The following is a 13,556-nucleotide window of genomic DNA, read 5'->3' as shown; positions in this document are numbered from 1 at the left end:
TGACCAGCACTACAGAGCTCAGACTGTTAAAATGGTGGCTAGGAGTCCTCAATTATGTGAAGTCATTGCAGAAAACAAAAAGTTTTATATCAGGATTTGAAAAGATATATAAGACGAATGTTGCCAAAGGAATAACTAGAAACACAATAACCCCCCTCAGAAATCTTAATAACTATTGAGATTTCAACAGAAATTGCATCTAGTGCAATTCAAGTGGCTAATTTCTGCTTTTCCCCAGCCAGTTACAGATACCAGAGTTAAGATTAGAAATGTTGATAAGAAAGAAAATACTGGCGTTCTGAGAACCAAATTTAAGAAACAAAAGCTTCTTTCTAGAAACAAAGCCTATTCAGAGCTTTAAGACATAACATGGTTAGTATTAAGTAAATAGTAATAAGAGAGAGCGGCAAGACTCCACTGCTATTAAACCTATCTGGTACAGTATTTGAAAACAAGCATGTCTAGTGCAGTGATACTTCAGAAGCTCTGCACTGCATTTTTAATATGGCATGGGGCGCCAAGGACTTTTACTGAGGCCCTTATCACAGGTGAAACTGGAACTCTAGTCCAAAGCCCTTCCATGGCCCTTCCGTAGCAGGGGTGAAGCAGAGTCACTTCGAATCCAAGGCAATTAACGTGATGAATTATCACACGTGAAGAATGAAATTGTGGCCATTCCTGAGTCAAAGTGGAGTGAGTGCAAATTGAATTACCACACCAGTACATACCATGCGGGTTAAACGATTCAAATTGTGACCCTTGCGCATGCGCAGTGGGGGTCTGAATACCTCAGGAGCCTTTGCACTTCCAGGGTGAAGAAGGGGGCCACTTCCTGGTTCCAGTTTCACATGAATGCTAGCTTCACGTGAATGACAGCTTCATGTTTCCTCTTCCCTTCTATTTTATTCTATTTTTTACTCGATTTACTCTAGAATGTGTCCTGAGTCCTCTGTGTCAGATTTCCCTGCATCCCCCACCTGCTTCCTGCAAATGTATCCAGTTTCCCTTATTCTCCATGCTCCCTAAAATACCACCTCCCTGAATCCAATCCACTCTCCTTTCCTTTGTAACAGTTGCCTTTTCTTAGGTTGCATCCACACTGGTGAAATAATCTGGTTTGACTCCACTTTAACTGTCCTGGCTCAGTGCTATGGAATTCTGGGAGTTGGAGTTTGTTGCTCCCCCCAGCCTCTGATGGCCCCCTCCGTTGCTCCCATCTCTCCCCCCAGCCTCCTGATTCATTCCCTTCAACCCTATCAGCTACATCCAAACGTTGTTCTTGAAGGAGCACCAGAAGCAAATGGGGCAAAATTGCAGCGCAGTATCATGGGAAATGTCGGGCCTTGGAGGTTTGTGGGGGTGTGCTGGGATGGAAGCAAAGTTGCATTCCACACCAGACCAATTTGGAGTGAAATCAAAGTGAGCTTAGAAGCAATTTTTGTGAATGTGCTTGTCACCGAATTCACCAAAATGCGGAGTCACTTTGGATTGACTGCGGAAACGCCTCGGAACACCCCCCCCCCATAGAAAGCAATCGTGTGAGATAATACATCATGTTTTAGTGTGAATCCACATGGCTGGACCCACAGTAGCTTCAGATCAGAGCTGCAAAACCCTCCGTGTGATAAGGCTCTGAGTTTCTCAAGTCAAATTAATCAGGTAGAAATATGTGTCAGGAAAATGGAGGCATTTGACTTCTTGATAAAGCAATGTTTTAGGAGAGTATTAAAATTGTACTGTTCTCTTAGCTCCACAGGGCTTAGAGTACAGCATGGATGGCTATTTTATTAACAACTTTTTCAATCACTATAATAAATGATGGTCTCTCACCTTGTTTTGAGTTGACGTCTGAGGGAAGGTGTGAAGGATGTGTCCCTGGAGAAAAGTGCTCATCGCTGTAGGTGATAAGTGGGGTGAGAGGGTGAACTGCATGAGAAGGCTGCACCACTGGTACTTTGTTTGACTGCAAACAAAAGCAAAGAACATGGGTAACAATGTTGTTTGTGTTTTCAGATTTAATTTTTAAAGTCCTGATTTAAATAGTGCCTGGCCTTTACAGAGTTACCTTTATATGAGAAATATGATAATTTCAATGTCTCTCTGACTCACAGAGAGACACAGACACACATACACCTCTTTAGCTTTTGGCATATCTCAATTTTTCCAATTTGTTTCTCACAGATCTGTGCATGAAACCTACTAGCCACATAGAATAGCCCACCAGTGACTTAAAATGGATCATGCATTTACTATCTGGGACTATCTGCAACTGGTGGCACAGTGGTTAAATGCCAGTACTGCAGCCACTCACTCACAAACCAGAAGGTTGTGAGTTCAATACTAGCCAGGGGCTCAGGGTTTACTCAGCCTAGCATCCTTCTGAGCTCACTAAAATGAGCACCCAGCTTGTTGGGTGGGAGGGGCAATTAGCTTACAGTTGTAAACCACTTAGAGACTGCTTAGTGTGATATGAAGTAGTATATAAATGAAACTGCTATTGTCATACAGTGGACCCTTGTTATACGCTGGGGTTTGGGTCCAAGATCCTGCGTGTATTACAAAATCTGTGTATGCTCAAGTCCCATTAAATACTGTATAATGACATAGCAAAAAGGTGTCCCTTATAATAAAATGGAAAATCAAGGTTTGATATTTGAAATTTATACTTTTTTGAACATTTTCAAACTGTAGATGCTTGAATCCGTGTATTAAAAATCCATGTATAAGAAGGGCCGACTGTAATTTACTGTATATAGTCATGTATAAGTCTAGAAATTTCAGTAAAAAATATTGACCCCAAAAACCTGAGTCGACTTATCCAATGTAAGTACCATACCCTAACTCTTACCAAAAAAAGGCAAGAGCTTGGTCTGTCTTGGAAGCACTGATTCCTCTCTATTCTCTCACCCATCCAGCCTTTAATGTGAGCACAGTGATGTCTGTTTGAATTTTGTAAGTTGTTTGGCATTGTTTCCCTTTGCTCCATTCTGTACATCCTTTTTTACATGCCCCTAAGTTTTACCCTTGACTTATCCACAGGTCATATCAAAAGCCCTAATTTTGGCCCCAAAATCTGTCCTCGACTTCTACATGAGGTCGACTTATAGTTGAGTATATACAGTATATGTTCTTAATATTCCACTATCTGGGATTGAAAAAACAAGGAAAGATTGTTTTGGGGCGACATACAGAATTAGTGTCTCTAATAACAGTTTTATTTAATTATTTTAACTTTTGTAAATTAATATTTTGGGGAACCTTTTTTAAATTATTGCAAGCCACCTTGAATCCCATTCTGTGAGAAAAACAGGACATAAATTCAATAAATAAGTACACTTATTTCACATGAGAGAAAACTAGTGGCTTCATTGCTATGTGTAGTAATATATTCATAAACAGTAGGAAGAAACATGATAGCCGCTAAACTGCAACAGTAAGGTACAAGAAGAAAGCAGTCACCCATTGCAAACAAGTATTTGCAAGGATACAACAAGTCAGACATGCAGTCAAGGATTCTGAAACGTTTCCTGACTGGAACAGAGCCTGTAAAAGTTACTTTTTTGGATAACTCCAAATACATAAAATACACCATCCAACAAATCTGCAGGCCATGTAAAGAAGATAGGAAGGATGGTATCTGAGAATTTTAATCCAAAGAAAACCCACCCAAAAACTTTTGATGGGACCAAATGAGCCTTTGTTTAGAGCATCAATTTTCTTAAATCTGGCCTCACAAACTTTTTGGCCTTAATCATAGGAATACTTAAATCTCAGTAGAGTTATCTGATATCAGTATGTAACGCTTATATTCATGGGTATGTTTCTGAAGTCCTAAAGGTATTCAACACTGGAGAACAATAACATGACAAGGTATTAACAGATTTACAAACTTTACAAATTACAAGAACATGTATATTATATATGTTATAAAATGCAGACTGCTACTTTATGTGATCAGTAATTCTGCTAGGAAACTGCTACCCACATCTGTATCTCTGCCTTTGTATCTTCAGTTTGCCCAAAGACCTAGGTCCAAAACACACTGCAGAAACAATCCAGTTTGAGACCACTTTAACTGCCCTTGGCTCAATGCTAGGAAATTCTGGGAAGTGTAGTGTTGTGAAACATTTACTTTCTCTGTCAGAGAGCTCTGGTGCCATAATAAACTACAGTTACCAAGATTACCTACCATTGATCCAGGGCAGTTAAATCAGTCTCAAACTGCATTATTTCTGCAGTGTGTTTTGGACCTTAGTCTCCAAAGCAAAACAAAATAAAAAGCCTAACCCATTTCTAATCTTGCCTTTATGTTCTGGCTTTTCAAATATTTAGAGAAGGTATGTTCAAAACTACAATACCTTCTCAGAGGCTGGAAATGTTGGGGGTGGGGGTTGGACTATATAATTCAGAATTGCTCAGCCATGGCCTTGCTTGGATTCTGGAAACAAAGCCCAAAGGGATACATTTCATCAGCTGTGACTACTATGTACATTAAAAACCATTCCCTGTACTACTTCAACAGTTTCATCTAAATCTTCCCACCCATTCCATTTAGTTTCCTTTTTGTTTTTCTTTTTTTGTGCCTTCATGTCTTTCCAACCTTAAAGTGAACCTATCAAGATCTGGCAAGATCTGTTCAGGGGGAGTGTGGTACTGGCTTCCTCTAAGGCTGAGAAAATATGATTTGTCCAAGGTCACCTTGGTCACATCGTGGTCTCCCAGAATCCTAGTGCAGCATTGAAATCTTTTTAACTGAAGTATTAAGAGCCATAATGAACTTTTGTGTAAGGAGAAGAAAGTTTATTTCATACAAAACCAGCAACATCAACAACACTTTGCTTCAGAAATTATCATCTTTGTCTGAATAATGGCTGCTTCTATCAAAACAGTCTTATCTGAAGTGTTAAGAAAAATAGAGCTCACACAACAATATCAGTATGTGATTAAAAATATACAGTACACTATTTAAAATTGAGTCATTCTGTTGCTAGAGAAGCTCCTTTTTTTTTTTACATTCTATGCAAAACATGAAAATATTTCAAATTCATTTGCATTGTTACAGATACACCACCATAGCTAAATTTTCTCCTTTTCTATAAATGGGCTGTACTATCAAGAAGTAAATGCAATTTTTCTTTCTGATAGACTCAGAGTAGAATCCCCTTCAGCATTTTTTTTTGGGGGGGGGGGTCACAAATATCAAATCATGGCAGCAGATGGATATATTGGAAATGGGGGAAGGGGTTCACACCAAAATGCAGAGATCAAGTATTTAATACAAAACTAAAAGAAAGGTTTCCTAACTGACTGACTTTTATTTGAATGTGAACAAGATTTTTTTAAAAAAAATGGCTATATGTACGGCACAACACAAGAGACTTGCCTCTGTGTAAAACATCTGTCTAGTTTAAAATTAATAAAAACAAAGACAGTGTCATATTTTCTACCTACTTCTTTTTTATTCTGCATACTTTCCCTTGTTTTCAGAGCACCACCTTATGGAACCTGCATTAGCAAGTGCTATCATCTTAATGTCTGACCTATCCCTCCAGTCATATAGCTCAGAATCTTCTGCATGAATTTTTGCTAAATTATGCTATCCTTGCTCTCCTCTTAATTTTACGGTTTTCAACACAGATTTGCTTTCCTGTGGGAAGGAGATAAGAACCTGAGGATTTTAATTTAAGCTTTGGCCTTGTCTTATATTTTGCAAGAGGGAGAGAGAGTGTGAGCAGGGGAGAAAAAGCACTGCTACTCATAGGTGTTTTAAAAGCCAACAAGCATTAGGTCTATTATTTGTGACCAAATAATAAAAGCACTGTGAATTTCCCTTAAGATATATGAATTGGTTTCTCAGAAAGACAGCTCTAAACTGCCATGCATCTTCCTTTTTTTAAAACACACAAATTGGACACTACGTTCCAGATTATCTGCCTCAGTTTTCAAAGAAGACATCTATGAGCACTGGATTAATATTAATACTAATACTTTCAAAACAAAGAAACACGTCAGAAAAATGTGGAGGTTATCAAAGATACACCTAGTAACTTTTTCCAATGCAACATTGTCATATAATTGAAGCAGCAAACTGGGGAGCATAGGCTCATTCCAGGCCCCTATTTGTTGCGTGCCTCCAACTCATTTTTCGATTTATGGTGATCATATAGCAAAACCAACTCATTTTTCAATTTATGGTGACCATATAGCAAAACCTGTCATGGGGTTTTCTTGGCACAACTTGTTTAGAGGGGGTTTGCCCTTGCCTTTCTCTGAGGCTGAGAAAGTGTGATTTGCCCAGTGGGTTTTCATTGCTGAATGGGGATTCAAACCCTGGTCTCCCCAAAGGTATCCCTATTACAATATATATATATATATATATATATATATATATATATATGCACGCACGCACGCACACGCACACACACACACACACACAGAATATAATATACTGCAATTGTTTTCTTATGCATGAGGTGACACCCCAACAAAAGGACTCTTCTACCTTTTCCCCTTTGCATAAATAGTAAAATTCTTCATTTATCCCCTTTGGCTGGCTGTCTTGACTCATGCAGTTCTGAGGTGTGCAATAGGAATAAACTGCTAGAGCTTCTGTTAATGACCATAATGGGAAAGTGCAAATTCAAGTCTCTGTCCATGTTTTGTGCCAGGCAGTAGGTTATATATAACCAATGTTGCTGATCTCTTTTTAATTCAAATGTATATTCCCCTTCTAAAACTGACTTTTAAATGAGGGGCATATGCATTATAGATAAACTGAATTAATAATATGCATAATTATGCATTTGTGAATGCAAACTTGCCAATTAAATCTACAGGGTATTACTTCCCATCTTCAGTCCAGATGTTTTGGATTACAACCTGCCAGATGCTTGTGGCTACAGCATCAACCCCAGGCCATACTGGATGGGGCTAATGGGAATGGTAGTCCAAAATGCCTGGTGAGTACCAAGTGGGGAAAGTGTAGCTGTCAAGTTTGAATGCATAATTATATAGTTATGTATTATGTATTAATAAATGTACCTGTTACTATTACCGACTACTACATTACTGTTGCTGTTGTATGCCTTTAAGTCATTTCCCATTTATGTCAACCCTAAGGTGAACTTATCACATGTTTTTATGATGGCTGAGACTTGGCTAAGGTCATCCAATGGATTTTAATGGCTGAATGGGCATTCAAACCCCGGTCTCTGGAGTTGTAGTCTAGCATTCAAACTACTATTTCATGCTGGTTATATTACTATGTTACTATTAACTATTACTATTGGTTATTAAGAACAACTACTACAGTTACAACTACAACCTGAAGATATAAACAGCACACCACTTGCTTTGGGCCTCCATTTCATCTCCTACTTTGCTATTTGATGTTTTTATTAGATCAACCTGTTACAAACTATTTATTTTTAACACCAATATAAATACAATGGCAATAATAGCAGTTTGGGTAAATGGCAAAGAGAGGGGGAGAGTGAACATGTAGATAGACTGAAGACTATCTACCTTGCCTCTTGCCTCTGGCAAGAACTTAGCTCTGTTAAAAGGAAACTAGCATGAGTTTGCAAAACTACTGCACAAACTGAAAAACTTTTGAGATTTCAGATTTCACACATTTAAGAACATGATTTGAATTAATCCAAGTGTTTCAAGTATCTTCTACCTAATATTACACTAAAAACAAATAAAGAAGAGTTTAAGCCTCTGTCTTTGTAGTTCCACTGCTGTCTTGCTGTGGATTGAATATGCAGTAAACATATTTAAATCAAGCATAGATAACTACATCAGTCTGAGGACAAATAAATGGCTACTCATCTCCTTACCATATGTCAAACTATTACCAACCAAGCAGTATATCTGTAATTGAATGCCTGCTAAAGGCATCATATAGGGATGGGATATTGCTGCAGTCCAGTGACTACCAAATATAAGAAAACAAACTCATACTGGCTGGAGACCTTTCTTCCTATTTAAAAGCTGAATTATTGCACCTGGAACCACTTTTAGCCCTTAAGTGATTTATTTCTAAGAAAACTGCATTTCCAAGTGGAGAGCAGGAACAAAAATATCACAGGTACTACCAATGATTCCACAATTTTTTTTGGAATCTGGAAAAAAATTGGCTGCTATCTCTCAGCCCTCTAGACAATGCAACATTTAAATACATGTTTTACTATACAAAATGTGCAACAACCTTCCCTTAAAAAAAAAAACCTTAAAGGAACAGCAGAAGATATGACAGCATACACTTTTCAATACACTACAAAGAAGCCAAAACCACGTGCATAGCTGAAAACAACTGCTGGAGTCTTCCCACCAGAGATGTGATGTGGAAAATTTTCCACTGCACATTTCTGGTGGGAATTTTTCTGCTGCGATAGTTTTATGTGGAAAATTTCCCACACCCTCCCTGCCTCCCTTTCCTTCCCTCCCTCCCTCCCTCTCTCTCTCTCTCTCTCTCTCGTCTGGGCTTTTGTACTGCAATAATTAATGTTAAGTAGGCTAAATATAGCTTATGAAGTTCTAGCTATTCTTTTTAGAAGACAGTCATTGACAAATCTTACTGCTCAAGCTAATAAATGAATGTGTTACTAAGGTTCTATTTCCTAACATTTATTGCTTCTCCATAAGTTATAAGTAAAAGTAAGAAAACCAACATTTTACAAGTTGCCTGTGCCCACAGATACACATACATTTGTTGTTGTTCTTTGCATTCAAGTTATTTCTGACTTCATGTGAGCCTAAGGCAAATCTATCACAGTTTTCAGAGGCTGAGAATATGTGACATGTCCAGTGGGTTTCCAAGACTGAGCAGGGATTTGAACCCTGGTCTCCAGAGCAATAGTCCAATACTCAAACTATTACACCATGATGGCTCCTATTCACATACATCCTTTAATGAAACAAAATGTTAAACTACCTGAATCAGTTTTTTTCCTTATCTTGAAATGGAACTAATAAGTAGTGCACAGAGTTAGCAATAGGGCTGACGGTACTACAGTTATACCTTGGCAAAAGGAAGTTAAACTGTTGATATGAGATATAGCAGGTACAGCTATTTTAAGGCTTATTTTAGTTTTGATTTATGGTGACTTTATGAGAGACTTTCAAGGCATCCTGTCATCCGTAGACCTGCCCAGGTCCTACAAACTCAGGATTGTGGCTTCATTGACTGAGTTTATCCATCTGTCATGTGGTCTTTCTTTTTTTCCTACTGCCTCCCACTGTACTAAATATTAGCATCTTTTCTCAGAGCAAGTGTGGCGTAGTGGTTTGAGTGGTTTGGACTATGATGCTAGAGACCAGGGTTTGTTTCCCAACTTAGACATTAAACCTACTGGGTAGACTTAAGACTTCTCTTATGGGAAGGCAATGACAAACCTCTTCTGAACAAATCTTGTCAAGAAAACCTCATGATAGTTTTGCCTTAGGGTCACCATAAGTCAGAAACGACTTGAAGGCACACAGCAGCAACAACAACCTTTTCTAATTAATTATGTTATCTCATGACATGCCCAAAGTATGACAGCCTCAGTTTGGTCATAGTGGCTTCTAGATGGAGTTCATTATCCAATTTACATATTTATATATATATATATATATCAGTATGTGACCTTAAAAAATAAGATTATTTCAGGTGTAGTCATTTTTGTTAACTAAAAGAGAAGTATATGTTATTCTCTTTGCATTATTACAAATATTGCAACAAACTTATTTCCACATAAAGCTTTAAATGTGTTTGAATACATTTATACCAATCAGCTGATGTTACTTAGAGTTCTGGAAATTTTTTCTATTTTACTTTTTCTGGAAAACTCATTTTACTTCCGACAAAATGTTTATCCAATTTTCAGTGTCTGCACTGCATTTGGACTCACCAGAGAGCAGCAAAAATGTATAACTTACAGTTTTCCCACTACATTGTTTTGTCCTAACCAGAAACTATCTTCTAAGCTATTGTTCCATAACAGTTCAAGCAGAAACTTGATTGCAGAGATATCCCCTGAGGAACCAACTCAGCTTCCAATGAATTTCACAGTGATGCACAGATCAATTACAATTGCCTTTGCCTGGAAGCAGTTTTGGACAAAGACAAGCATAGCTACATTACTCTCTATTGGGTCTTCTCTATCCTAAAGCATAGCTTTGTGTCAGCTGATCAAGCAAAAGAGGGTAGATGTCATTTCAACCTCTTGACTAAAGTCAGTTGAAATCAGGCACTTTTTAATTTATTATTTCATTTATTTATTTCATTTATATCCCACCTTTCTCCCGGGAGGGACCCAACTATAGAATTTATGAGTCACACACACAGAGAGATTTAAAATGTAGACAGCATACCTAAACTGGGATTCTATTTATGTAGCTCTTAAGGAAATGCTCTTAGCAAATATATTTGCTTCAATTCCTCACCCACTGAAGGCCTTTGATAGAAACTTTATGGGTGAGAATTGCAGACAACAGCAACATTGCATCTACAGTTTAATCAGGTGTGAATAAAGTTGGGCAGTTTCAACTGCAACATCAAACAGAAATCTTTACTAGTAGCATAAGCTAAGTGAACTGCTTTCAACTTCTCCCATTCAGCAATAATTTTGCACCATTTTCAGTTTCTTAGTCTCTTGGGGTTAGCGGAGAACAATAGGCAATGCTAGTCATGGTGATGATAACCACACTTTAAGGTTTCTAATACTTGTACGCTTTTTTACACTGAACCATCAGAAAGCAAAAATATCATCACATCAACCCATATGGCTAATTTTGGATTTTTGAGTATTTTGGATTTTGGAATTCCAGATAAGAGACTCAACTTTTAATAGATGGTCCATGGTAATAGTATAAGGCAGTTACCTATGTTCCTATGTAATAAATGCTAGCTATTTTTTACTACATTGGAGGTCTAATGGTCATGAAGGAAAGAGGGAAACAGCCTTCACTCTGGGACCCATTAAATGACAACTATAGCAGTCTTAATAGAATAAAAGTTGATTGCCAATAGCTGGCTATTAGTTTTTAAACAGATCCTATGAAAACTGTTTTGCAAAGTATCCACAGCACCAGAGTCAGCATTTCATACCTACCACTGCTCAACAAAAAGTCTTCAAACTGGCATCTATAAAAGACTAGACTACAGGTTGCACCACATGCTCATGGCTGGATATGCAAAGCAAAAGTATCAGAAAAATGCAGAACTTCACAGGTCTGTAAAAGTAAATAGCCCAGTGTCATGCTTTAAAGCACCTTGTCACACGGATGTCATAATGTATTATGAACATGAAAGGTTAACGGCAAAGGAACACTCAAGCCTGTTAACCTGAGAGTCTGCCTATAATGTCCCCACTGACCAGGCTGAAAAGGGGATATTTAAAACAAAGTTAGAGAATACCACCACAGCTTTTAAGAAGTCACACACAATTCTAGTCTCTTTTGAAATATCAGAAAAATAACAGTCACCTCACAGCAAGGTAATGATAACCATCCAATAAGGCCATATCCAAAGTATTTTGAAATAACTTACATACATCTTTTTTCATATATTTATACATTTCAAACAAATCAAATAATGCTTTTTTTGTCTAATTTTAATACCCAACTGAATTTGGTCTTTAAGATTAAATGGAATGAGATTTTAGGATATCTTGCAGTCTGAATGATGAGGTAAAATGATTATTTTGCAGTCTATACTGCATTACCTATATGAAAACCTTACAAAATAGTTCATTTCCCCAAGTAGCACAGAATTTTGGTTTCCCTTGAAACACTTACTTGTGTAACTTTCCCCCAACTTTTTTTGTTTTTTATGAAAACAAGCAACTGGAGGTATGCATCAGAAGCAGAGAAAGGATGGAGGGAGAAGAACTTCTCCTTCTTGCTGTAAATCTGTTCAAACTTTCTTTCTCTCACTTCTTCCCACTCACATCCTCATTGCAGAAGGGGGAAACAGTCTGCAATGTGAATTTAAAAGACAAAGTGCAAGACAGGAAAATGGGTAAAGACCATTCTGGTCCTATCCTCCAAGTAGTGCATTTTGAACCCTATATCTACTATATTGTGTGTTTGTTTTTTGCCATAAAAGATGATTTGGTTTTAAAATTTTGATTTTTCTTTTCATTACAGTACAAGTAACAATGACTCTTTATGTTTCAGGATACTGATGAGGTCAAACAGTCAAAAATCAGAAATGACGGCAAAAAACAGAAGCTAGCAATTGAGTCAGAGAAATGAAGAATGCAGGCTAGAAGGCCAGGTTGTAAGGCAAAGATTTTACCAGTGGATTCATCACTAAAATTGATTCATTGCAGTCCACTGATATAGAATTGCCCCCTCATTTATATCCTGGAGACTTAAATTTTGTATTACCACCACACCATCTTTGCCTCTAGTCCCTTCTACAGTACACCACAGTCCAATATTTACTGCTATAAATCTCAGTATTAATGGGGACATACCTTTGAGGCTATTCCAATAGTTCAAATAGTGTAATTGCAGAGAAGGAGAGCCAGCATAGTGTAGTAGTCTTGGATTAGGACACTGAGAGACCAGAGTCTGAATCCCTGCTCAGCCATGGAAATCCACTGGGTAACCTTGGGCAAGTCACACTTGCTCAGACTCAAAGGCAGGCAAAGGCAAACTTCCTCTGAACAAAATAAAGTTTGTTGACCTAAATCAAGAATGACTTGGAGACACACAAAAACTACAACTTGCAGATAAATGGAATGATTTCTTATGCATTAATTCAACATTAAAAACAAAAAGTATATATGTGAGACAGATCCCCTCTCCAGGTTGTTCACTAAGACACCAACTGTTGGGCCCTAGTCACGCACCTTGCCCCACAACTACAAACCCATCCCTGGGTGTATTAAACTGAGTTCCTAAAATGACTTTAGCCCCTGACAAGTCAGTGTGATGTTGTGTTTGAATTGGTAATAATAAAACCAACTTCTCCTTTAACTGTTTAAATAAAAGCCTTCTACAAAGAGGTATAAAATAATGAAACAACTAAGTTTATTTACTAATATACAAGTTAAACATCTAATATGTAGCTGGCTCCATAGCCATTGCAATGCAATACACAGTGTCTCCCTTATCTGGAATTCTGAAATACTCCAAGAACAAAAACTTTTTTTATGGGTGGCTGTAGTAACTGTTGGTTCAGTGTACCCAAAATATGTTTCATACACAAAATTATAAAAGAATCATATAAAATTACCTTCAGGATTTGTGTATAAGGTGTCTATGGAACATAAATGGATTTTGTGCTCAGACATGGGTCCCATCTCCAAGATATCTGATTATGTACATGTGCATATGTACAAATACAGGTATTCAAAAAAAAAAAAAAAAAAAAAACCCAAACCCAAACACTTCTGGTCTCAAGCATTTTAGATAAGGGATACACAAGCTGTAACTCAGAATCAAAGTAACAATTTCCCCTGAATGTTACTCAATATATCACTGTATCTTCAGCCCTCAGGAAACTATATCTCCATTTTCCTATCTTAATCTTATCTACCCCTCTCTACAGAATTACTCCT

General features: G+C 37.6%; 1 protein-coding gene across 4 annotated transcripts in view; it reads right to left on the bottom strand.

The window, feature by feature from the left end:
* LEF1 (lymphoid enhancer binding factor 1) overlaps positions 1-13,556 on the bottom strand; it is a 121,138-nt gene that overhangs the window by 46,478 nt on the left and 61,104 nt on the right. For all 4 annotated transcript variants that reach the window (XM_089525990.1, XM_089525992.1, XM_089525993.1 and 1 more), the window contains one exon: positions 1,831-1,963. In XM_089525990.1, coding sequence (XP_089382116.1) covers positions 1,831-1,963 — 133 coding nt within the window. The remainder of the gene's footprint in view (positions 1-1,830; positions 1,964-13,556) is intronic.

This window comes from Sceloporus occidentalis, unplaced genomic scaffold (assembly GCF_023333645.1).
Source record: "Sceloporus occidentalis isolate IW3139 unplaced genomic scaffold, rSceOcc1.0.p SCAF_5, whole genome shotgun sequence".
Classification (NCBI taxonomy): domain Eukaryota; kingdom Metazoa; phylum Chordata; class Lepidosauria; order Squamata; family Phrynosomatidae; genus Sceloporus; species Sceloporus occidentalis.
This window is presented reverse-complemented; position numbering and strand designations above follow the sequence as displayed.